Source organism: Gekko japonicus, unplaced genomic scaffold (assembly GCF_001447785.1).
Source record: "Gekko japonicus isolate JY-2015 unplaced genomic scaffold, Gekko_japonicus_V1.1 scaffold157, whole genome shotgun sequence".
Classification (NCBI taxonomy): domain Eukaryota; kingdom Metazoa; phylum Chordata; class Lepidosauria; order Squamata; family Gekkonidae; genus Gekko; species Gekko japonicus.
The window spans coordinates 410,515-437,310 of NW_015168051.1; the positions used below are offsets into that span (position 1 = coordinate 410,515).

The window sequence follows — 26,796 nt, forward strand, 5'->3', positions numbered from 1 at the left end:
CGCTGGCGGGAGCCGCGGTCGCCCGGGCCGAGATTGGGGGGGCAAGGCGGGCGACAGAAGGCCGATGCCTCCGTCGCCCGGCCCTCTACAGAATCCACCCCCCAAACCTCCAGGTATTTCCCTCCTTAGAGCTGGCAACCCTACATTCCCCTCAGTGCCTGTTGGTAGGCAACTAAGCTTGGTCCTGTCACCTACTTTGGCCTTTGGGAGAAAACACATTGGGGCCAATCCTGATAGGGTTGCCAACTCCAGATGGGAAATTCCTGGAGACTTGAGGGATGGAGCCTGAAGAGGGTGAGGTTTGAGGAGGGGTGGGACCTCAGACAGGTACACTGCCATAGACTCCACCCTCCAAACCAGTCAGTCTCACATAGGGAACCATTGTTGCCAATCTCCAGGTGAGGGCTGGAGAGCACTCAGTATTACAACTGTTCTGCAGAAGGGAGGGCAGAAGTCAGCTGAAGTCAAAGGGGCAGATAATGGTAGGTTGGTGGCTAGCTGGGAAGGAGATGGGGTTGCCAACTACATGCTGACAAATTCCTGGGGATTTGAGGGGTGGAGCCTGGAGAGGGTGGGGTTTGCAGAGGGGTGGGACCTCAGACAGGTAGAATGCCATAGACTCCACCCTCCAAACCAGCCATTTTGTCCTGGGTAACAATTGTTGACAATCTCCAGGTGAGGGCTACAGATTACTCACAATTACAACTGCTCTTCAGGTAGCAGAGATCAGTTCCTCTGGAGAAAACAGTGGACTCTGTCATTATACCCTGCTGAGGTCACCACAGCAAATTGACACTGTTTGCCCAAAGCCAGAGCACTGCCCCAGAGCCTCTTTCTAGATCCCGTTGTATTGCTTTCACAACGGGCTTTACTGCTAGTATATTTAGAATACAGAAAATAACTTTAAGAAAAGGGTACTTATTAAAAAGAATGTCAATCAATTTGATTCTAAAATAATCACCATTTTTTGTCAATGACTTTGCCTCAGCAATAAAACTGAAAATTGGTGGCCCAGTCTCTCTGTTTTCCTTTTTCCTTATCCTTCTCTTTCTTTCAGTTCTTTTCCTTAAGAATAATGGCTGTCCCCTGCTGCCATTTCACATGGCTCCTGGAACCCACTTCCTTTGGTCTCATACTTGCCATTCCTATCATTCCTCCTCTCTACTATATCATTCTCCACTATATCATAATCTTTCCCACTTCTTTCCCATCACATAAGCACATGTCACCATTTGCTTCATTCTCAAAAAATCCTCCCTTGATTAACACTGCCTCTTCAATTATGGTCACAATTCATTTCTGTCTATCCCTTTCAAACTGAGATCTGATGTTTACCCCTGATGCCTTGAACGGATCCCTGTAATTTGGTTTCTGTTTTCTGCCCTCTTCTGAACATGCTACCAGACTGTTCTTGCCCTCTTTGATCTCACTGATGCACTGAGATAACTGGTCATCCTGCTCTCCTTTCCTATCCAAAGACCTCGCATATCATCAATCCTAGTTCTCTTCCCAGCAGATCACTTTTTCTCTGTTGCCAGAAGGGAAGCGCTTGTTTGGCCTCCCAGCTCTCGACAGGGTTCAGTTTTCTCATCCCTAGTTACTTTCTTTCCATACTAGGGGTGTGCAACCCCCCCCCCCAAAAAAAAACCCACCTCACGGTATTGTTCGGGTTTGGGTATATTGAACCTGAAATATATAGGTATTTCCCAATATTCCCAAATCCTAATACTTGTATGGTATTCGGATTTGGGAAATATTTGGGTTTGCTGAATTTTTTTGGCGGTATCTGGGGTGTTGTGGGTGCTGTTCTTTGAGGTAGAGGCATCAAATTTGCAGCAAAGCTGCTGGTGCCTCTCCTCAAACTCCCCCCCAAGTTTCAAAAAGATTGGACCAGGGGGTCCAATTCTATGAGCCCCCGAAGAAGGTGCCCCCATCATCCATTGTTTCCTATGGTGGTAAAAAGGATTTAAAGTGCTCACTGTCCCTTGAAATATCTTCTCCAAGCTGTGCAACTCTGTGGCAAGTGAACTCTGAAGGCATTTAAAAGGCTCACAGTCCCTTTAAATGCCTCTCCAACCTGAGAGTTCACTCCAAAGGCATTTAAAGGTACCGAGAGCCCTTTAAATGCCCTTTGCAACTGTCTGGCAGTCCCCCCCCTCAAATCCCCATTTTTGGATAGCTGGATAAGTAGCCCACTGCCTAATTGGCTGAACAAATACCCGTAAAATACAGATAAGGTATTTTTCAGGTATTTTTTCGGCTCACTTTATGCCAAATGCACACTCCTACTCCATACATCAAATTCCAAAGCTTTCAGTACAACATATGCACAGAGAACATATAGCATTGCTTCTGTGACAAACAGTTCACTTTTCCTTCCATTTCATCATCTATAATGGCCAGTCTGTAGTTTCTATTTGGATGTCTCATCAACTCAGCAAGTCCATCTCTGGTCCATTTTTCCAGGTTCATCCTGCTAGAAGTTCCTTATCCATCAGTAGCTTACACTGTATTTTATTCCCTGAGGGCATGGTGCAAGTCCTTTATCAGGACTCCTAAAACCTTCCAGTTGCAAAATTGCTTATTTAAAAATTTCCTAATCCAGTTAATTATTATACCTTACCATTGTGCAGTTTGAAGAATATTTGTAAGGCTCAATAGTTTCCAGCTGGTACAACATTTTGCAGACAATAATCACACAAGTCCAAACAGTGCAGACACTGGATGCCAATGGACGGAACTGGGAATATGGTAAAGCAAAAGCCCAGGCAGTCAAAAACACGTAGTTAAGTAGGGAAACCTATAAACATAAAACAATGAAAAAATACAGATTACCTGTCAGCTTTTTGTGAACTTGTATTATGCTACCTCACACTCAACCATCGGCCTTATACTGAAATAAAGAATTGTAACTGCACTCTATGAATCTCATGACATAAGTTTAACATTTTGAAAAATGAACAGGTTCACAATACAGAACAGAATGTATTTAACAGTGCATAGCAGGTGAGAGGAAAATGAACAGCAAAATTAGTCCGACTCCTACAGTTGTATCTCACACAAGATACCCAATAGTCCCCAGCACTGATATTATACTAATTATGCAATGCATTTAAAATGCATAGGATGACACTGTCATATTACTGGCTTGGATCCTGTCTACACTTCTGCAGGCAGAAGGGTTTTTTGGCAGTTCCCCCCTCCTGATCCCTTCCCAAGCTTACATGTAACCGGAGCGGGAAAACTGCTTTGGAACGAGAGACAGAAAATGTATTGACCATTCCACTATTTATAATATAATCAGAGCAGAGGGGAATCTCTCAAGAAGCAATAGTTTACTACAGCTGTAACTTCAGCGGGAATACACAGGAGTGAAAAAGAATAGGTTACTCTTTATGGTGCTGCCAGTGTAACTAGCACAGAAGACAACCAATTTAATTCTGAATATATTGCTGGAGTAAAGAACCACTGCCAGAGAGCTCAGGAGACAATGTTCTATTAGATTTTACTTCATTATGATTCATACACCTTTGGCAGGTAGGCAGTGTATGCTGAGGAAAACTTTTTTTTGCATTATTACATTACAAGGGATGAACATGTGATTATTCAAGAAGAATGGAAATCCCATTCCCCTGCTGGTCTCTGCTTCCCCTCCTGCACTGACTTTGCTTCTCTGAAGGAAACCAACCCCCCCCCCGCCATCGCTTAGTAGAGGGATCAAAGGCCTCTCAGTGGAAGACAGAATCAGCAAATAGCTTCCAATCCTTTCCCCTCCAAATCAGTCTCTGCTGTCTCTTGCACTGGGTATGCTTCTCCCCACTTGTCTCTACATCCCCAAGTTTAGCTCTGCTTTCCCTCCTGCTATACTTTTGGCTCCAACTTCTCTTCTCGCCATTAAAATCCTATTTTATACAAATGTCTGTGCATGCACAGAGAGTGCTGTTAACACTTTGGTGCTTTGTTTTGGTTTTTAAAGCCAATTTTTTCTGCAAGCTTGGGTGTTACCCTGGATTTGTAGAACTCGAAACTGTAGTTATCAGTGGTTTCATTCTGCAGATTTTTTTTTCTGACAATCACATATCAGGATACTGTAATTATTATTATACAATCAATGCATATGCCACTTTGCAGACTGACATAAGTTTTTTTTAACAAATCTCTTCTATAAGGAATTTACAATCTAAATATCAACAGCAGAAAAGATTACAAAGGAGAGGTAGGAAGTGGAGAAGCAAAGGCTACTGTGAATGAAAGGCTCACTTAGGCTTATTTCCAAGTAGGAATGAAAACTAAGCAGTTAACTAAGCAGGCTTCATGAAAATTATATTTTCAGAAGGTATTTAAAGGACCCTACAGGCATCAGGAAAAATAAAAGGAAAATAGATGGACTATTTAAGAAAACAAGAGTTTCAAGCACTGAAGGTGACAGAGTTGGAGAAAGATCAAAGGAAGCAATATAATGGGAAATAAGAGAAGAGAGATAATGTGACATTTAAGAGGCTTTTTAAGGTGAGTAATTTTTACAAGACAGCACAAGGATAAGAGGAATAAATTATTTCAGCAGTGAAATAAGGAGAAAGTATGGTGGTGTAACAAAGATAAGCAAGAGAAAAGTAGGGATGGGCACGGACTGGACCATAGACCTAATTTTATCATGGACTGGGGACCGGTTTGTGGTCTGTGAGCCTGGTCCATGCAATTGCACCACTTGTGAACCACCTACGGACTGCCATGTTTCCTACAGAGTTTTGTGCAGTCCGTGGGAGCAGTCTGTGAGCCAGACATGCTGACACCAAGGATTGCCAAGGCAACAGGGAATTGCCTTCCCTTCCATCACTGAGGAACAAATTGCCTTCCCTTTACTCCTGGAAATGTGCTGCTGCAGCGCAACTTCAGAGAATGAAGGGGGGGGGCATGTTTAAATGCCTTCCCTTCCCCAGTGAAGGCAATCGGCCTTCTCTTCACTTGTGGAAGCGTGCTGCTGCTGCAGCGTGACTCCGGAGAGTGAAGGAACAGTATGTTTAAATGCCTCACAGCTGTGCCTCACTTGCTGAGATGCACTTCCAGGAGTGAATGGAAGGCAATTTGCCTTCCCTTTATTCCTGGAAGTGTGCCTCAGCAAGTGAGGGGAAAGCGTTTTGAATGCGTTCCCTTCCTGAATCCAATGAACAATGATTTGGTCCATAAAAATCCCAAAACAATGAACCTCCATGGACCTGTATTTTTTTGGTTCATACCCATCCCTAGTTGCAAGTTTAAATGGGACATGATCAGAGCATAAAACATAATTTTAGCTAAAAAGAAACAGGTGCATTTCTGCAATCATGCACTAAATAAATAAGATGACTTGGGTAGCCACCTACCAAGCTGTATATTAAAGTGCAAGGTATATATTTTTTTAAAAAAATAAAGGTTATATAGATGGTGTTAGGACATGTCACAGCTGAAGCTAAGTTTGCATTTTAATAAATGTAAAATAAGTCTAAATGTGAAAAGCTGTATTTCAAATTCTGAAATGCAAAATTCATATTTTGAACACCAAATGAATTGTCAGGATTTTGACTGCATGTACTCATTTTAGAGATAAGCCTTGTATTCATGCCAAAAAGTTATTTTGGAAACTCAAATGTCCCATTTTCAAATTCAAAATCCAAAGTATCATATTTTCAAAATGTCCATGATTTAATTTTATATGTCAGCACTGACACTTTTCTTTAAAGGAATACAGGGAACACGTCAGACTCAAACTTACCACAGAATTCCTCAGATGTATTTATTAAAGTGGGTTGATCATCTGGCCTAAGCTTTAGATGTTTTACTTTAGTTAAGGAATTAAGAAACAGTTTGGGATATCCAATATTTACTTGCCTCTTTTATTGTCACCCAGATAATGTATGATGAAACAATTTTGATAATGTGTAGCTCCAAAAGCCACCAGATAAAGACTTGCAGTTTATGAAAGTATTCCAGGAATTTCAAGAAAAGCACTGTGAGGCGGTCAATCACCAAATGCCACTTGTTCTTTAAATCTGCAAAGACAAGCCAACACAGTTGGTGAAGTATTTCTGCTGCCTTTATGAACATGGCTTCACTTATTGTCATGCAGAAAGGGGAAATCAACTGAAACAATGTATAAATCCCAGGAGTTTCATTTCTTAAGCTAAAATGTTTATTCCTAGTTATATTACAGATTTCATAGATGAACAGGAGAATTTAACAAAAATTAGCTCCACCATATTTTCCCACAAACTTAAAAAAATCATCAATATGAATCAGTTATTACATTTTTTGTTTACTGATTTCTTAGACTGCATTAGTAACTAACAAAATGCCTACCATCATTACACAGTGTGATGGTGGTTGGAGTAGGGCTTGTACCTTACAAGAACTACTTGAAGCGCAGTGCATAATTTGGAGGCTGTGTCTGTGGAAAAGGGAATCTGGGGAGGAATTTCACCTAGGATCTGTGGTATACCATACAATTTGTCCTTCAAAGCCACCCTTCCTTCCCAGAAAACTGATATCTGTAGTCTGGACATCAGTGGTAATTCTAGGAGAACTGCAGGTTGTGGGCAACCCTAGCACCCCCACTTTAGTGCTGAGGCCTACTGTCTCCCTCCCCATCCCCAAGAGCACATTAAGGCCAAATAAGGATGACATAAAGAGACTCAGGCTGGTGGACAAAAGACTGAAGGAGAGCTGCATCTAATCACACTAGTGAACAGTGCTCTGAAATGAGTCTGGAAGAAGAAGAAAAATCTGAGACAAAGCCTTATCCAAAAGATGCATTCAGAGGTGACAGATCATAACTAGAAACCGCAATAATGTAATCAGTTTGTCTTTGCCACAAGAGACCCTTCCCTGTCAACACTAGGAAGACCTCTTGTTTACCTCCAAAGCAATCTTACCTGTCATTATTAACATATCTATTACCTCAACAAGAATCCATTTCCATATTTGGAACCATTTCTATAATCAGTCTGAATTGCTGAGACAGTGAAAATCCTATGTGCTGTTGATGCAGAACTTAACAGTGAATGTGTGTAGGGGCAGGGAAAGAAATAGAACAAAAACAGCAATTGAAAAAAAAATGTACAGAAACAGGGGAAAAAAGGATTTAAAAATTAATTTATTAAAGTATTTATACCGTGTCTTTTCTCTTGGCTCAAGGCTACAGAAAGAGAGAGCCAAATTAAATGCTATTTTTTTTTTATTATTTATTCGAGTATTTCTACCCCGTCCTACCCCACGAACGGGGTACAGGGAGTGCAGTGAAAAGTAGTGGGAGAACATAACCTGGGAGGTCCATTCTTACAGAAAGCAAAAGTGTGTGTGTGGGGGGGGAGATGAAAGATTTCTGTGCTGGGAAAAAAGAAAACCAAGGGTAATAAATGGAAGGACTAAGAACTTCAGTGGTGCAAGAGTTCTGTGGATAACACAGAGCAAAAGGTAACTGTGATGCCAGACCCTTCGGTGGGGGCCCACTGCTGCCAGGTCCCACCTCTCTGCTGCAGATAAACTGGCTAGTGGGGAGGGGAATTACCCCCAAAATGAAGGAACACATGACATTTCAGTGACATGCCTATGTGACTTCAACATTACCCAGAAGTGACGTAGGCATGTCAGGGAGATGCTCTGGTTTGGGGGCAAAAACTCTATCATAGAAACTAATTCTACCATAGAGGTTTTGCATAAAAGCCAGAGTGTCACCCCAACATCCCTGATGGGCCTACGTCACTTCTGGGTCACAACTAGGGCTGCCAAGTCCCCCCGGGGACCGGAAATCCCCCCACCCCAGAGGCCCGTTCCCAGACGCCGGGGAATCGGGCCCCGGGGGGAACCCCGCCCCAGCGTGCACGTCACAGGGAAGTGACATCATGATGCTGGGCACGCTGGGGGCGGGGCCATGGCCATACAAGGGAAAACTCTATGGTTTTCCCTTGTATGGTCGTGGCCCCGCCCCCAGCGTGCCCAGCGTCATGACGTCACTTCCCTGTGACATGCATGCGGTGCTCGCGTGCGTGGCAAGACCCACCCCAGAGTCCCCCGCCAGCAAGGTAAGTCGGACTTGGCAACCCTAGTCACAACTGGAAGTCACGTGGGCACATTGCTGAAATGTTTAAAGAAACTCCCAACTCCTGGTAAACTCTGAACTCCCCAACTCCGCTGGAGGGACCTGGCAACCCTGAACTGAGAAGTGAGAGCTCAGAGCAAGTTGTGGATAGATGTAGCATAGATGATGGTTCAGACCTATAGTGGTGGGCTGTTCCAAAGTGCAGACAGATAAAAAGATTAACAGAGAATGGATTTAAAAACATACTAAGAATAACAAAAATAACTTTCTACAGTTAATACTGTGATAAGACTTTTTTCGCTTGGTTATACAGAAGTGTCCCTCAACCCTGAGTTGTGAACTAGTCCTCCAGAGTGATGTGGCATGTTGGAAACTAACTAATTCACACTCAAACACGTGCACACATAAATTAAGCCTACCTTCTGTAAGCCATTGTCTGTTTCTGGTTGCTACTGGATGTACCCATTCCAATACATGAGGCAGTGGAACTCTACACCCCACTATTCTAGCCAAGGAATGGCCTGGTCTGTTCTATACTGGAATGCTGAAATGTAGTATGAAGTAATCATCATATCCCATATTTTGATTATTAGTACAAAAATGTCTCATATCTATTTTTTTTTTCAAATTTCAGCTCTTGAGTAGCCTGGAAGTAATGTGGCCATTACTAGGGGTGCGGATTTTTTTTCCCCCTTGGTATTTTTTGGTTTGGATCTATTGGACCCTAAAAGAATTCAGGATTCTCAAAAAAAAACCAAAACCCAGATCCCAATACCGGTAAAGTATTCAGATCCAGGATTTTCTGGAACACCTGCATTTTTTCAGGTCCAACAGACCCAAACTAAAAAACACAGAGGGAAAAAAAGCAGCAGCAAAGCCACAAAAAACAGCACAGAGGTGGCTCAACTGGGGCTCTTTTGAACAGTCCCTTTAAATTGGACTGCCCAAAAAAGTTCATAAAGCAGCTGATCCTTCAGGGAGAACTCTCCTCACAGGCTCAGCTAAGGCTCTGCTGGGCAGCCCGGTTTAAACTGGATTGCCCAACAGAGCCTTCAAAGTACTTGTTCCTGCAGGAGAACTTTCCCTGCAGGCTTAGCTGGTGAGGAGAGTGCCCCCTGTCTGTTTTGTAGGCTGTCTTCTGCAGTTCTTTTAAACATCCCGTTTAAAGGGAATGCAGAAGAAAGCCCAAAAACAGCTGAGTGGAGGGAGCAATCTGCTCCAGCCCCTCAGCTGTTGTTCCAGTTTTGCTGGGAATTTCCAAATATATTGGGGATTTTTTCCAGTTTTTCCAAAAAATCCCACATACATCTGGGATGCCCAAATATATATTTTTGGTTTGGGTAGACCCGAATACACACCCCTAGCCATTATGCTCACCACTTTTCAGTAAGAAAGTTACAAAAGTAAGATCCCCTCTATATCCACTGCCAAATCAATAATAATGATGATGATGATGATGATAATTTGAACTTATAACTGACTGTCTTCTTAGATCTCATAATACTGGTAAAGTTCCCAGATAAAATTTGCAGGACTATGCAGATTTATCCCAGAGAACAAGCCTTCAACCAACAGTAAACTAAACAGAAAAAAACTAAAGAATTTTTCCACAGTTACCTGATATTTCTTCTGTCTCTGATTCATCATCATCATCGTTGTCGTCGTCATCGTCTTCTTCTTCTTCCTCCTCTTTTTCATTCCCGCCTTCATCATCTTCCTTCTCTCTCTCTTTTTCCATTCCTTCTTCTTCCTGTTCTGGCAACATTTTATCCGCTTCCTTTTCAATGCTGGCTTTTAAATTTATCATTGTTAAATCAGGCAGGCTCTCTTGGTGCACCAGCCTATTGACAAGATAAAACAGGCGTGTCAATAATCTGAGCAATTACAAATCCATAAACAATTTTCTCATATCAAACAAACAAGGAGTGCATGGACAAATGGATCTAATACTGTATATACAATGAAAACACTATACTGGATCACGCCATACTAGCAATTATTTTTCACTTGGATTCTAGTTATTTGATAGCAATCAGTGATATTGCCACCTAAACTTGACATTTCCCCCACAGAGGAAAAAATTGTCAGAGTTTAAGATGTAGAAGCATGAAATGACATGTTGGAACAGCAAGCATTTCATGACTTCACATGGGGACTTACTCATTTTGGCGGATTGGTAATTTTTTCTTGATGCTGCTCAAAGTAATTGACACAGAAAGAAAAGGGGAAATGAAAACAGAGGAGTTATAAAAGAAGATCAGAGATAAGACATCATGCTATATAACTCACTAGCATTCTCTTAATCCATCTGTAGCAGCCTTCTGATGCCAGGAGCATGCCATCCTAGCACTAACAGGGTGCTTCTATTAAGATGGAAAGTATATACTATGGTTCCAGAAGAGTTTCTAATCATTCTTGTACAATGTAAGTGAATTCTCTTAAATAGTTAACACAATTCATACTCTGAATATATTTTCATCTTTTTAGAAAGCCAAAGCCAGTGTGCTAGATTCACAGGAGTTTATTTTTTATTCCAAATTCATAAGTAAACACAAGAAACTATGAATTCAGTAGAAAATGTTTAGTTCTCCTCAGTGCCATTGCTTGGTGCTTTGAGAATGAATTTGGAAGAATCTTTGGGCTCACCTGTGTAAGCACTGACTAGAGTTTACTGGTTCGGTTGCAACAACAAACTATGGTTTGCAGCAAATCAGGAAATAACTAATTAGCTTGCAGCATGTCAGGAGGAAAATGGGTATGAATGAGCCTGAAGCTTCTTCTAGAGTCACTGCTCTAGCTCCAAGCCATGGTTCAGAATTATGTCTGAACAAAGCACCAGGTAGGTTTTCAAAATTTCTATGACAAAATTCATACTGATGACTTAAAAGGGGTGCAAGATATTTATTTTAATGAAGAAAATGTTGAACTCATATTAGCAAAACTATAAAGTGTCCTGGAGATGCAGTTTAGAAATATAATTTTACTATAATACCAAATTAATCTTCCCTTAGGAAAACCTGGTTGTCAGGTTACATGAAACTCAACCAAACCTTTAACTTTTGAGATCAAACTTTTCACTTTTAGTAATGAATACTGTTGCCATACAGATGATAACCTATCAGCCAGAATCTCTGATCCACAACAGTATGAAGGTATTCCAATCAGGATGATGTCATTCTTCTAAAAGAAAGTTTGGTCTCAAATACGAAGTTCTAGATAAGTGTCTTAATAGAGAATATTTTGGCAAACATGTCTCTTCACATTTGCTTCTGCCCAGTTCTGTATGGACAATGAAGTAAAAGGCTCGAGGCCACAAATACTTTCTAGATCTAGGATTGCTCATGATAGTAAGTACAGCATCAGGTAGTAAGCATGTCCAGGAGCAGACAAATAAGTGGGAATGCATGAAAACATATTCAGCGATTAATTATAATTAACATTAACATTTGGTCAATAAATCTTCATTTATATTATGAAGCACTGGCACATAATTGCATTTTTATATATGAGACAACTTCAACTACACCTTTTGCAGTCTGAAAATTTCAATTAGCTAATTCTTTTTCATTTAAATTCTAACAATAAAGCATGAATGGTACAGTTAAAAACCTTGAAAATGTACTTTTACACGGTAAGTACCTACGACAATGATTTCCAAGAGGAGAAAAAAAAATCTCTAACAATGTGGTCATGATTTTTCTTTTCAAATAGAAATGGACAAGTTCCTTCCAGCTCACTTTATAGTTAGCTCAGTTCTTCATAGGGTCGCCAACCTCCAGGTGGTAGTTGGAGATCTGCTATTACACCTGATCTCCAGGCAACAGAGATCAGTTCACCTGAAGAAAATGTCATCTTTGGATCGTGGACTCTATGGCATTGAAGCTCCTCCCTTCCCCAAACCCCACCCTCCTCAGGCTCCCCCAAATTTCCAGGTATTTCCTAACCTGCAGCTGGCAACCTTAGTTCTTTGTGCTTCTTTTAGATTACTCGTTAACACCATTTCCCTACTTCCCAAATGTTCATCATGATGAAGCCGCAAGAAAAGTACTCCCTTTTGGCCACCCACATTTCCAAACTTACCCCTGTACTGGGGCAATAAGAGGAAGGATTTCTGTGTCCTGTGAACTGGATACTAATGAAGTGCATGTAATGCCTAAAGGAAGATTTGGAAGTTGAGTTCCCAATGCCTCCTGATTTCAAGTACTGAGTAAAATGGCACTAAAAACTCCCAGGCATTTCTGAGGATACTAGCAGCTGGAACGTGTCAGCACAAATCCAGTGGTGCCAGTGTAAGTCCATTTCAACCTGGGCTCCAAAAAGCAGTTTATAATGGTTCCATGTTTTATGAACTGTGGGAATTAATTTCCAAATTGCCAATATTATGGATTTTGGTATCATCGCTGATCTTGATATTAAATACATTGTGTTAAAATAAATTTCACTGAATTCCTCTTAATTCCATATATTTTTTGCTTGGGATCACAGCCACAATATAATGATGATCATGCATGTTTAAACAGACATTATTTAAAATAATTTAATATTAGGGTAACAAATATGAAAAGCCAATGTTTGTCAGTAATGAGGAGGAGGGGAAGAGGAGAGAAGAGATTGGATTTATACCCCGCCCTTCACTTGGAGTCTCAGAGCGACTTACAAACTCCTTCCCCTTCCCCTCCCCACAACAGACACCCTGTGATGTAGGTGGGGCTGAGAGAGCTCTGACAGAAACTGCTCTTTCAAGAACAGCTCTGACAAAACTATGGCAAAAATATTCACTTATTTACACCTAAAGCTCTGAAGTGCTACCGTAATACTATTTTAAAGATTATTTCATAGTTATATCTATTTCCCCTGAATGTCCAGTTTTCTTCTGTCCTGACTAGTTACCTCCAACCAGCCCAGAGACTTGAACTCAGAGTCCTCAGGGAAAAAGCCTGAGGAACCAAAGCCACCAGCTGAGGAAGACCAGCAAGATTAAGGAGGACCTGCCATGGCAGAGGTGCCAGCAGACGATGTGTCAGAGGCCACCCTATCAGAACCTGCAGGTGAAACCTTGCTGCCAGAACCTGAGATAGCCACCAGGCCTCCACTGCGCAGGTCTGGAACCTGGGCCCATAGCCCCCCAGGATCCATCCCCTCTCTGCAGGAACAGTGGCAACAAAAGTCCCGGATTGAAGTGTCCCAAAGGAGGTCAAGTGCCAGACTGGCTGCGCACAACCCTATCCCAGAGCTACACAGTTAGAGCAATACTTCTTCACAGGATCCTGGCCACAATGTAGCACAGCCACAGGAGCTCAGCACCTGCCAGCAGGGCAACTGAGTCTGATTACTTCCCATCCTATTTCGGTTGAGGCTTGGGAAGGCTGCCTGCTGGATCAACTGGTCCACTAGACGCAAGCCTGCGTGCCAGCTCCTGTGCCCAAGCTTTTCTATCTAAACCCGAGGACACTGCTCCAGAGGAGACCTGACTGGGCTTGTCCGTAGAGCACAGGACAAAACAGAAGCTGTTAACACAGAGACCAGGATCTAAACAACCCATAACAGCAGGGCCAAATCATGTCCTAAACTATGATAACTTTAAGAGGTCCCATGGTATTATCCCCCAAATAGTAATTTTTCCAAGTAACTGATGGGGGGGTGGTATTTAAAAGCCCCTCATAATCTGAGGCCGTAAACTGTCATTTACTTAGTTTGGGTGTAAATCCAGCTCTGAATGAAAGGGTGGAATGTGGGAGGGCATGACAGATGGGCAAAGGTTTTGCCCCTTTCTGTAAGCCACCAATGCCCTTTCCCCCTGTTTGGTGCATGTGCAGAGCAGTGAATAGCCATTCAGGCCTGATGGAATGCTCGAGGATCCAGATGGGAGGGGGGAGTGGAGAAGAAAATCCTTAAACTGCCAGTTTTGAATCTTCAGAGCATGAGACTGGAAGAGTCCTCTCTCAAGATGCTTAACAGGTCTCAAAACCCTGCTTTCAGGGGGGAAAAACAGGCTAGTATAGTAAATGTTTTAGGAGTAGAGTTGCCAGGTCCCCCTGGTCCACGGCAGGGGTTGGGGGGGGTAGGATTGCCAGATCCAGGCTGGGAAACTCCTGGAGATTTGGGGATGGAGCCTGGGGAGGACGGGGACCTCAGTGGGGTACAATGCCATTGAGTCCACCCTTCAAAGCACCCATTTTCTCCAAGAGGACTGATCTCTGTAGTCTGGAGATGAGCTGTAATTCTGGGGGATTCCCAGGTCCCACCTAGAGGCTTGCATCTCTGTTTAGGTGCTAGGGATTGTATCTCCAAGCTGTGAAACTGGAGAGATTTCGCAGGAAAATTTATAAGTCTCAGAGCCTGGCTTTTAGGCAAAGCAGGTTGATTTTGTGAACGCTTTAAAAAGAGAGTCTCAGAATCAAGTTTAAGAGAAAACTGGCTAAAGAACTGGAATTTCCAGAAGGGACTCATACGGCAGGATTCCTAAGGTTGGGAAAAGGCCAAAGAGCCACCTCGAGAACAAACGCTTGGCTGATAACTATTCTCTATACCCAAGAATTGAGAACTGAAACGTTATAGCTAAGTGATCCCAGCAAATGGTGTGTGTTACATTTGTATATATTTCCAGTCCTTTTTACTGAACCAACCCTACTTTATCCAAGAAAGGTAATAAAATCCCCCCCCCCCTATTTACCTCATGCCTCATCTGAAATAACTGCATTTAGAAGCCATTTAGGTTCAGTCTGTCAGGTGGAGGTTAGGAGAGACGCTACACTTGACAAACTTTGCATCTCACTCCCTCTATTCAAACATCACTTAAAACCCCAGCCTTCACAGAAGGGCTGCCAAATTTGTCTTTTCTACTGTAGTCTTTCATGCCACCTTGGGAATGTACTTTACAGAGTCCCACAGCACAGCTTCTGAAACAGCTTTCAGATATGTGAGGGGCCACAATAAATAACACATTTGAAATATTGCTCTTTGGATTTCAGCCATTATGTCATTATCAGAGCAACCATAAGTAGTTACACCTTCCTAATTCCATGTCAATGGTCTTAGAAGGGTATAAATCTTCATAGGACTGCAAAGTATGAAGCTAAACATCAGTCTTTTCCCCACTACCATCGCCTTCTAAACTAGTGACTTTATAAGAATGCAAAATGATCAAATCGCATGCTGATGAAAAATGGATAAGTGTTTCATGTCTTCCAGTGGACTCAATATAATGCAGTCACTTTCCTGAATAAAGTCACACAAATGACTCAGCAACTGTATGAAATGAATTTAGATATTTACAAGAAGGAACACTTTATTTTTTCTAAGAACTAATCTAATCAACCTTGGAAAGCCTCTTGAGAAAATTTGGGCATCCTGGGGAAAAAACCAATGTTCTCGATGTCACCCCTACTACTACCACACAGTTGATCTTCAGACTCTTACCAGCTTCATCTCTTTTGATTTCTTCAGGAAAGACAAAGGAAGCCTGAAAATGGTTCTTCCTTGAAGGACTGAAGTTCTTCATGATACAGTCTTCATGATACAGTCTATCAAGGCAACTGTTTTCTCTATAGAATTGCTGGAGTCTTTTATTGTGTACTTTTTAAATTGATAGCTGGGGTGTTAACATGATTTTAAAACTATGCTAAAGTCCTGTTTGCAGGATGGAAGTTAACAATTTCTCTTCTTGAGAAAACCATACTTCATTTGTATAGTCTTGCAAGGAACACTGGTGATGTGGATGAGGCATGGCAGAATGTGCTTACAGAAAACAACATGAAGTCCAAAGTGTGCCATCTGTGCCATTCCCAATGAATGGGGATAGTATCTGAATCATAGTAACCAAAACATCAGAACTTTTATAATACTGAATGCATGACAAGCTATTGAAAAGTGCTTGCAATTAACAGCACACAATTATTTTGGCACAGGCAATTAAGACTGTATTATGCTGCAATACGTGCAGCATATCAAGAACTTTGAAACTATAGAAATGAAACAGTTCAGGATCCACTTATCCTCTAGTATAAGGGGAAATGTGTAGTTGGGTTGGGATAAGCCTGGTTGAGGAACAACTATATGGGAGCAAAGAAATCCCAGAATACAGTTGAAACTTGCATAGCATTAACATTGCTGAAGCTAAGTAGGTATGGATAGGAGATATTCTTGGAATTCTATGCATGCGACTTTGAGTTCAATGATGGGAAAATATAGGCTATAAATTTAATTAATATTAATAAATAAACTGGGCTACTATTGCATAATTTGCTGTTAGAGCTAGGATATATTTTGATTATATCTTTAATTGTTCATTTTTAAAAGCAATCTTGGGATAGTAAAAGGAGATTCATTTTGGGACAACATTAGAGGCCTTCTGACATACATGGGAAAGACTTGCCTCTTTTGTACAGAATAGGGGAGAAGTTTGGAACACATGAGAAGCATAATCCTAGAGGTTACGCCTCAAATAAGGAATTGAAATCTGTACAGTTTCTCTAAACAGTGCTCCAATTCTTAATCTTAATAGGACTGGAGAGGGGGTCTGGTGTATCAGGAATATACAAAAATATTTCCTTAAGAGGCTTCAGAGATCTGATCTAACATGAGGAGGAAGTACAGAACCATTGTACTAATCAGCTAAGTACTGGATAAAAACTTCTGAGATCCATTGTGAGAGATTTCCTTCTTATCAGGGAAACAATATATATTCTCTAAAATAATATTCCAATTATTAATCTTCATACAATTGGGAAAGTCATTTGCTGTAATGGGACAACAGTAAGATCTTGGTTTTTTGAAAGGCCCACTAACTGCACATTCTGTGAGAACTCTGCTTCAGAGACTTGTTATAGGGTATGATATGAAATTTGAACATAAGCAGAGTGTATGGTTTCTTTCTCAAAATACAGCACCAGAACAAAATAAATTGTCAATAAATTGTCCATAATGTTTTCAAGGTAACTCTAGTCACAAGGTATACTTAGAATTTTGCCTACTTAAATTATGCCAATTGACTGAGGTAAACAAGAGTGTGTATATTTAATATGTAGGATTCATAACATGTAGTTTCCTCAGTTAACTGGATTTTCCATATCCAACCATAAATAAAAAGTGGCTAGGCATTTAATGAACTGGATGTAATTTAAAGTGAAGTGATGCACTTTCTAGCTTTTCAGAGGAGCAAACTCTCAAACTTCAAATACCGTGGTATTAACTAATAAGCCCTTTTATACATTTGAAGAATATACATACTTGGATAACATTGTCTTCTTGGTGCTTAGAACGGTATTTTTATTTTACAGTAAAAATGAAGCATGCAAGGAAAAAGTATACTTTTTTGTTAAAAAAGGAAAGGAAACATTAAAATACCCACCTATTTATTATTAGATAAACACGACCATTGACTTTGGCATGGCTTTGATGAGAGAGATGAAAGCACAAGAATACATGTGATGGCAGCATGAAAATTGGTTAGAGAAAGAGAAAGAGGTAAGAGTAGAATGTTAATCAGGAATGAATATATAAAGGTATCTTACCACAAAAGGCACACATTTTCACATCACAATGAAATAGTAAGATTAGTGAAGCATTATTACAAACCAAGCAGTGAAAAGTACTTGGAAGCATATAGGTACACTTCTTCACATAACATATAATTCATGTGTGAAATTCACTGGCAAAGGACATAGTGTTTGAGAATCGCTATCACAGATGGGTTTTACAAAGGATCACAAAGATTAATATGTTATTAATATTCATGTAGAGTAGGTCCCTCAATAATTATCCTCTATAATGGATGAGTGGGACCTCCATGTTGAAGGATAATACACCACAATGGCAGTTGTTGGGGGAGGAGCAGCAGAGAGACATGTTGCCCTCTCTGCCCCTGCCATGGCCCTTCTAGAGTTTCTGGTCAGCCACTGTGAGAAACAGAATGGTGATTGTAGTGCCAATGCGGAAGAAACCCCAAGGAGGATTAGGGAATGGTGTGGTCAGGTGACCTTAGGCTGGCTTTGAGCATACAGGCAATTGGTTCCATACCCATAAACAGCTGCAGGATTATTTCCTCCTAGGCATTCAGCCCCCTAATAAAAGACTTCCAGCTGCAAACCTTAACCCCAAGCTGGCATGACTCAGCATGACTGCCAGGTTTTACTAGTCCTGGGCGGCTGCACCCAATAGGATGAAATGTATAAAAGAGGAAGAGGAAACAGTAGTGAGTGGGGCTTCACCAGAGACCGGAGGTGCTGTGGAACCACATGCAGAGATGTGACCCTTGCTGTAGGAAGCCCCCAGCAATTAAGAGGGCTGAAAGGGACAGCTATCTTTGTGTATACTGTGGACTGTTTCTTTTCTGTAAATAAAGTACATTTGTTTTGCCAAGATAACCTTGCCCTTGTGAGCTTCTATGACCCCCCCCCAAAAATCCATTAAAGGCCTTTGGCAAAACAGAGATAGATTGTTCTGATCCAACAGGGTGCTTCTGTTCTGTGTACACTGTTAGTGATATGGATTAAAGAGTTTCCAATAACCATAAGTAAAAACAACGTAAATGCAAGAACAAGATTTATGTTTTAATTCAAATTAATGGCACTTGCTAGTTAAACTAGTAAAATATGTATAGGATTGGATAGTAGTCCAAACTCTGCAAATGTCCTTTCATCTTATACTGAAAAGCTCCTCTTAGGATAGCAATGGAACATAGAAGTTAAAACTAATATATTTGACAACCAGACTGGAGGAGGCACAAAGAAGGACATGGTGTCTTCTGTCTCCCGGTCTGAGAAGACGTAACCCTCCATACTGCCTCAATGTGAGAAGGTTTGTGTAAGAATTTCTTGAAACTTTTCAAGAACCAGCTTGATGTATCTGAATTGGGGGAGAGCTCTTGGTGCCAGAATGGAGGCAACAGGTATCACCATAAGTTCAGTGACTGGAACAGGTAAAGGAATCAGAATACTGCTGTTTTACCTCCCTTTTCTTCTTTTTACCCTTACCGCCTTAGCCTTTTCAGACTCGTATACAACAGACTATTTGCAATGCTTGGCTGAGTACAAAACTACACAGAAAAGAGGCATAAATGACGGTGCCCATGGTTCAGTAGCACGTGGTGAAACCCAAGGCAGAGAGACATAGACCAGATATAGAGGGCACCAGATCTAGAGGGCAATGTAAAGATAACTGTGATCCTAATGATGGGGTTAACGTATCAGATCAAAACAGAGTTCCACCTTACTGTAACTTTTGTTCATAAACATCTTCTGTGCAGACACACACTGGGACTGGCGCCTGAGCAGGCCAGCCACGGACAGATTTTCTTCTAGCTATAAAGCCATCTGGGGTGCCCCTCCCCCTCCGGAGCTGACACAAACGGTTTTTCCTGCCCAAATTGCCACATGCTCCAGAGGTGGGCACCCCCTTTCCCTCATTTCCTGCCAGTTCGCTGCAAGCAAACACACTACTAAGCACGATCATGTGAGAGTTCTCAGCGGGGCTGGAAGGAGGGAATGTGTGTCTGCACAGAAGATGTTGATGAAGAACAGTTACAGGTAAGTGGAACTCTGTTCTCATCTTCCATCTTCAATTTAGCCCCACATTGGGACATTAGCAAGCTACTCACTGAAGGAGGCAGGGTGAAGCTTTCACTGGAAAAGTGACTGGAGAACTGCCTTACCCACATCCACATCCTTCCTTCCTTGCAGGTCCAACAATTAATTGTTTGACAAATGTGTTTTCCACCGATCACACTGCAGCTTTGCAGATGTCCATCAGCAGGACACTCCTTATGGAAAGCAGCTGAGGAACCTTGTGCCCGTGTGAACTATGCATTAATCTCTAACAGGTATGGCTGTCCAGCTGCCTCATAGCAGGAACAGATGGCAGCTACTACCCACCTAGAGAGGGATTGGGAAGAAGCAGCCCTTCCCTTCTTCGAGCCCCAGTAGCAAATAAACAAGGCCTTACCCACCCAGAATCGTTTCAATGAAAACCTTCAGGAACAGGGGGGATCTAGCCTCAGAGCCACTAATTCACTCATTTTCCTGGCCAAGGTAACTGCTACCAGGAAAACTACTTTCCTGGAAAGCAAGGCCAGGGGGCAAAAAGCCAAAGACTCAAAGTGGGGCTTCATTAACTGAGCCAGTACCAGGGAGAGAGAGCACTGCAGAGCAATGTGAGGAGCAGGGGGAAACACATAGAGCAGACCCTTGAGAAAACATTGCAACAGCTTATGGCCAAAGAGCCCCCTACACACTCATGATATGCTGAAATGGCTGCCAAGTGGACCTTTACAGAAGATACAGCTATACTTTTATCAGATAGGGAAAGCAGGTATTCCAAGACTAAAGGAAAGGGACAGGTAAAGGGTGACAAATCCCTTGGACTGAGCCCAGGACTTAAACCGAATCCACTTCCTAGAGTATAAGTTGCGAGTAAGCTATTCAGCTACTGCATAAATTAGTTTGCTCTGGAGCCATCCTTCCTGAGCTAAGACAAAAATGTGTGAGCCAGAGGCTAAAAAACTGTGAGCTAGCTCACACTAACTCAGCTTAGATGGAACACTAAGGACTTGGTAGAGGATTTTCTAGCCTGGACTACGATATCATGCACCTCAGGTGAGAACTGCAACTCTATAGGTGTATACTGCATGCCATAAGGTGTAAGCAAGCCACACAGTGGTGCAGAATAAGCCCCCTTATTAGTAAATCCGGGGTTGGGGGAAGGGTGATGTACTCTGAACTCGCAAGGTGGATGAGTTCAGAGAACCAAATCTGGCACAGCCAAAAGGGAGCTATCAGAATACAGTCCAAGTCCCATGCTATCAGCTTCCTGATAGCCCTGCTCAGGAGGGGAAAGGGAGGGAAAGGATAGAACAGAATCCACAACCAAGGGATTTGGAACATGTCTCCCAATGAGCCTGGGTCACTGCCTGCAAGGGAACAAAACTGTGGTGCCTTCCTCATCTCAGATGTGGCGAAGAGGTCCACCTGAGGGGTCTCTCACCTCTTGAAAACTCACTGAAGATATTTGGGCTGAATTTATTACTCATGGTTGGTAAGATAAACTCTGCTGAGGCCACAGTATTCAGGATTCCTGCTATGTGAATAGCCCTGGGGAAAATGCTGATAAGCACCGTGGTAGATGCCATAAGGCCCAATAGGTGTTGGACAGATTTAACTGACTGCCATCTTTTCAAAGAAAAGATGGAGCCATAACCTTAATAGACTTCCCCTATCCAGGGGTAAGAAAGCCCTCTCTTGCAACAAATCTAATGATGCCCCAATAAACTGGACCTGTCAGGAAGGCTCCAAGCAGGATTTCTCCCATTTGACTACTAAGCTTAAGTCTATGCAAGTGGAAAGGATCACACCCAAATGAGCTCTCAGAAGCTCCTGGGAGTGGGCTACACAAGCCAATAATCCAAATAGCGGAAGATGGTACAACACCTAGTCTTTAAATGAGCCACAACTACCACCATGCGTGTAGTAAAAACCCTAGGAGCAGTAGCAAGGCCAAATGGGAGAGCCAATACTGAAAAATTTCTAAGACTTGCCTGATGCAAAAATATTTTCTGTCTAAGGGATGAATTGCAATGTGAAAACAGGCATCTTAACATAAAAACAGAAAAGAGGTCAATGTTGGATCAGGGCAATGGCCCATCTAGTCTAACACTCTGTCACACAGTGGCCAAAAATACCAGGTGCCATCAGGAGGTCCAGCAGTGGGGCCAGGACACTAGAAGCCCTTCCACTGTTGCTCGCCCCCAAGCACCAAGATTACAGAGCATCACTTGCCCCAGACTGAGAGTTCCTATCTATACCTTGTGGCTAATAGCCACTGGTGGACTTCTGCTCCATATGCTTATCTAATTCCCTCTTGAAGCTGTCCATGCTTATAGCCACCACCACCTCCTGTGGCAGTGAATTCCATGGGTTAATCACTCTTTGGGTGAAGAAATACTTTGTTTTATCCATTCTAACCCGACTGCTCAGCAATTTCATTGAGTGCCCATGAGTTCTTGTATTGTGAGAAAGGGAGAAAAGTACTTCTTTTTTAACCTGCTCTATCCCATGCGTAATCTTATAAACCTCGATCATGTCACCCCTCAGCCGTCATTTCTCCAAGCTAAAGAGCCCCAAGCGTTTTAACCTTTCTTCATAGGTTAACCTTTCTTCATCTTTAAGGTCCAAGACAGCAGACCAGGAGCTGGGGGTACGTAACTTGATTGCAGATGAAAGAGAAACCATTCTGAACTTAGAAACCTTCAGAAACTTGTTTGATTTTCTCAAATCAAGGATCTTTTTTATCCACCAGAAAGGAACCTGAAGTGAAAAACCTTTGCTTGTTTGCCCATGGGAACCCTCTCAACCAGTGCCACTTGCCTCATCTCTTCTTACCCCAAAGCAAGCAGCCGAACTCTGACATATTCAAGCATGTCTGGAAATTGAAAAACCATATATCTCATAGACTATGTAACTATGTCCACTGATACTTTATGTCAGGCCAGGAGATTCTACAACTGTACTGAGCAGTTGCAAAACTTCACGACTGGAAATGGAACACTGTCAAAAGGAATTACACAGTCTATGGCAGTGAACAGTTTTCTTTGTACTATAAGTTTTGAACAATAGCAGTGCATTTAGAATTCCAGGCTGGTAGGAGAAGCGAAGAACTCACATACCTCAGAGGGCCAAGACCTTGAGACCCTAAAAGTTAAAAAAAGTAAATCCTTTCTTTTTTTACCTGTAGATGGTGCTGTCTTGTTTGCTGGTTACAACTTTTAAGTCTGTAAGTTGGAGGAAGCGGTCATGGAAGTAATGCAGGTGTAATATACACACCAACAAAAAGGAGGTTGGAATAAAGATACGGGTGAAAAGCTCTGTGACAGAAAACTTTCTTAACCCAAGATCCTTTAGTCTGAAATACAAAACAGAGTAAGAGATAACTAAATTACCTAAGCAAAATGTACTTGGCCATATTTCTTATTCCTCAGAAGGCACATTCTTTACTGGTATTATCAGCATTTCTTTTAAAGAATATAAAAATGCAGTTTTGAGAACCCCACTAATCTGATAAAGATATACAGAACTGAAAAGGAATAATGGACCTCCTTTATAGCTACAAGGAACTTAAAGAAGAGCTTCTAGAATGGGTCTTGATGAGTTTTGTATCTGTTCCTTCTAGTGCAGATCATAGTTGTGTTTGCAGGATTTCTCTTCTGTACTAAATTAAACTTGGAATTCAAGAAGTTCCAACATTCACCTAATTTGTACAGATACATATCATAGTGTAACTGGGCAACCAAGATCCCAGGAACTACTGCTGCTGAGCAACCTCCATTCACTTCAGTGGGACAGCTATGGAAAATCAGCATAAGTTCCTAGTAGGGCTATAGTAAAATGGAATGGTTTGGGAAGGAACTTTGAAAGGAAACAGGACTGTAGTCTATACTGCTGTGTAAGGTATTATCTGTTTATTGTAGGTATCATCCTGCTCTTCTTACATTGCTTTCTACTTTTGTAATACCATTTTATGCATTGTTTGATGTATCATATCTAACATCTTGCCATTGTTTCTAATTTTTGTAATCCTAGTCTTAATGCGTTGTTCGTTAGATATCTCATGCTATTTGACATCATTGATTTATATCTGGTAATCTGTTTTGAGCTTCAGTGAAAGAAAGACTATAAAGTAAATACATAAATAAACAAAAATCCATCATCCACTTGCTCAAGCAAAATAAAACTAATAGAAAATACTAACTGCGCATCATTCATCCCTGTCATGTTTCTCCACAATCCAGGAAATGATGTAAACTGATATGTGTAGATGAAGACAAGCACTAGCATTGTGTAAACCACCACCGATATCCAAAAATATTTCAGAATTCGCCGCCACCATTCATAGTGCACCTGAGAATTAGAAATTTTAAATGATTACAATTAATTAAGCATTTTGCAGATTATTAGCTGCATTGATATATATTGTGTATCAATGAAAGCACCATGCTAAAAACTTGATTACACAGTCTTTAACTGAACATTTAAAATGTGAGTAATTTTAGGCCCATGTATAATTTGCCTTTCGTGGCCAGGGAGTTATAGTAAGGCAGCTATAGACATTCTTAGATGATGCTAATTTTCTGAGTCCACACCTATTTAGTTTCCCCAAGTATTCAGAACTGAAAAAAGCAGTAGTTGGTTATATGTAGATAGAAATCAACAGTTACTTCTTGGGTCCCCTTAATATTTTTGGACAAAATAGACCATAAAATCTGTCTAAACTATCCAGAAAGCCTGTGAGGTGAGGCTACCACCTCCTTGGTGGGGGTCTGTTCCATCTGTTTAGAGGACTGTAATAAGGGACTACTGTTCTCTATCTTTGCAGAGTTAACTGTGAACACCATCTCATCCCCTATACTGTTTAACATCTCTATATTATACAGAGAGATAGCTAATTGTTTTAGTACATGACAAGAAAGGGGACCCGCGATACTCAAGGGGGGGGGAGAAGATCTCCACGCAGAGCAGCAGGAGGAGGCAGCAGCAGGTAAGCCCTCCCCCCCCCCATCCCCGGACACCAGCGGCGCGGCCTGAGCAGCTTCCAGCCGCTGGGCCTCGCCAATCTCCCCCCCCGGCTCCTTCACCCTCCACCAATCTCCTTCCCTCCCCCCCGCCTCAGCTCTAGTGGCGCGGCCTAAGAGGCTTCCAGCAGCTGGGCCCCGCCAATCTCTCCCCCCCTGGCTCCTTCATCCTCTGCCGGTCTCCTTTCCTCCCCCCTGTCTCGGCTCTGGCGGCCGATCTCCTCCTCCTCTCCCCCCACCTCGCCACCGGTGGCGAGGCCTGAGCGGCTGCCAGCCCACTGCAGAGTTCCCAGACCATTCCCTGCGCATGCGCAGGAAATGCTCTTTTACTTTTTTGGGGATTTAAATATTCCCCCTATATTTTTTAGACTTTTGTGCACCCCTGGGGACTCCCCAAGTATGCAGGAAAATCTCCCTGCCCCCAGGTGCCCCTGATGTGCAGATTTAGATATCCGCACGCAGGGGGCGCCTTCGCTATTATAGATGTCATCAACAAGCAGCTGACTCACAGCTATACCACTCCCCCATCAGATCCAGGAGAAATAATAAATGGACTGAAACAATGTGTTTAAGAGCTTAATAACAGTGTCCATGCTCTCAGCACTCTCCTTTTGAGTGCTCTGATAACTTCCCTGTTGAATTACTGCAATGTATTTGATGTGAGGTGGCCCATGAAGACTTGTTTGGGAGCTTCAGTTGGAGGAAAAGTCCATGGATTGATAAGGAACTGTCATAGAGACCACATTACATATCCACATTGCTTTGACAGCTGCTGTGATCAACAAACAGCTTTTCTAAGAGACTGAGCTACGAATCAGGAAATCCCAACTCAAATTTTGTTACTTCCATGAGCTTACCACGTATACTTGGGAAAGCCCCAGTCCCCACTCCAGCAACATGGGGATGATCGCATTCATTCATCTTACAGGGTTGTTGTAAGGATTAATAAATAATGTCAAACAACTGCAAACCCTATATTAATGTAATAATAACAATAATATGAGCTTTACATGGTGATGCCTTTGAAAACTGTTTAAGAAACTTCAAATATGGCAGGGGCTGGATTCAGGAATCGTATTACCCATGCTGAAAGATCTGCAATGGCTGCCTGTTTGTTTCCAGGCACAATTTAAAATGCAGGTACTTTCCTTTAATATCCTAAACAGCTTGGGGCAATGATACCAGGAATGCTGAACTACCCAGCCTGCCAGTTAAGATCTTCTTCTCAATTTCTGCTGTCTGTGCCCCTGTCTGCAGAGCTGAGGTATCTGGCAATCCAAACCAGTGGAAGTATTTAAAGTGGGACCTATGATAACACTGATTTGAATTATTGATAGTCAAACACCAGCGCTCTGCACTAACTGAAGTTAACGAATCATCATTGCAGTAGTTCGGTCTCCTCATAGTGCATTTACAGGATTTTTATGTTACATTGTAAGTCACTTTGAGGACTTATTTCAGTGGAAAAACAACTAATAAGCTTATTACCTAAATAAATAAGATAAAAAAGAGGCAAAAAGGGAAGCATCTGCACAACATATACGAACAACAAGACCATGGTATAACCTGGTGATCTACTGAAAAACAACAGAAATTAAAAAAAATATCTAATGGTCTAATTTTGTTTGTTATTTTAATGTAACCTTACTTCTCTGTTTTAGAACTATACTAAAAGTGCATTACATATCGCTAAACCACCTTATCATAATTAAATTTACACTTACCCTATTATGCCACATAGATGTTAAACAAAAATTAGGTTTTGTATTACTTACCTGATACAGGGCCACACAGAACAAGAAGAGCACCATGTAGATGATTTTGTACATGACAATTCTTCCTTCAAAGCTGACAAAGAAGAACATTCCTCCAAGGACATAAATCCAGTACTTAACAAACATAGCCATCACCATATTTCCCAAGACTTTCATTACATCTTCCTCATCTTCTTCACATTCCTCGTCTTCCTCTTTTTTACATTCTTCATCTTTCTGTGATTCTTCTTCACTTTTTTGGGATACCTCTCCACTTTGGGGGGATTCCTCTCCACTTTCTTGTGATTCCTCTTCTGTAAGTAATTACATTTTCTTTACTGAACTGTCAACTGACTTCTTCAATAGTATCACACAGTGATTAAAAAACTCAAACATGTTTGGTTAACATT

General features: G+C 41.8%; 1 protein-coding gene across 1 annotated transcript in view; it reads right to left on the reverse strand.

The window, feature by feature from the left end:
- PIEZO2 (piezo-type mechanosensitive ion channel component 2) overlaps positions 1–26,796 on the reverse strand; it is a 428,995-nt gene that overhangs the window by 118,053 nt on the left and 284,146 nt on the right. The window contains exons 15-20 of the mRNA XM_015414359.1: positions 26,408–26,700; positions 23,813–23,961; positions 22,793–22,966; positions 9,692–9,915; positions 5,869–6,029; positions 2,624–2,800 (exon numbers count right to left, since the gene is read on the reverse strand). Coding sequence (XP_015269845.1) covers positions 2,624–2,800; positions 5,869–6,029; positions 9,692–9,915; positions 22,793–22,966; positions 23,813–23,961; positions 26,408–26,700 — 1,178 coding nt within the window. The remainder of the gene's footprint in view (positions 1–2,623; positions 2,801–5,868; positions 6,030–9,691; positions 9,916–22,792; positions 22,967–23,812; positions 23,962–26,407; positions 26,701–26,796) is intronic.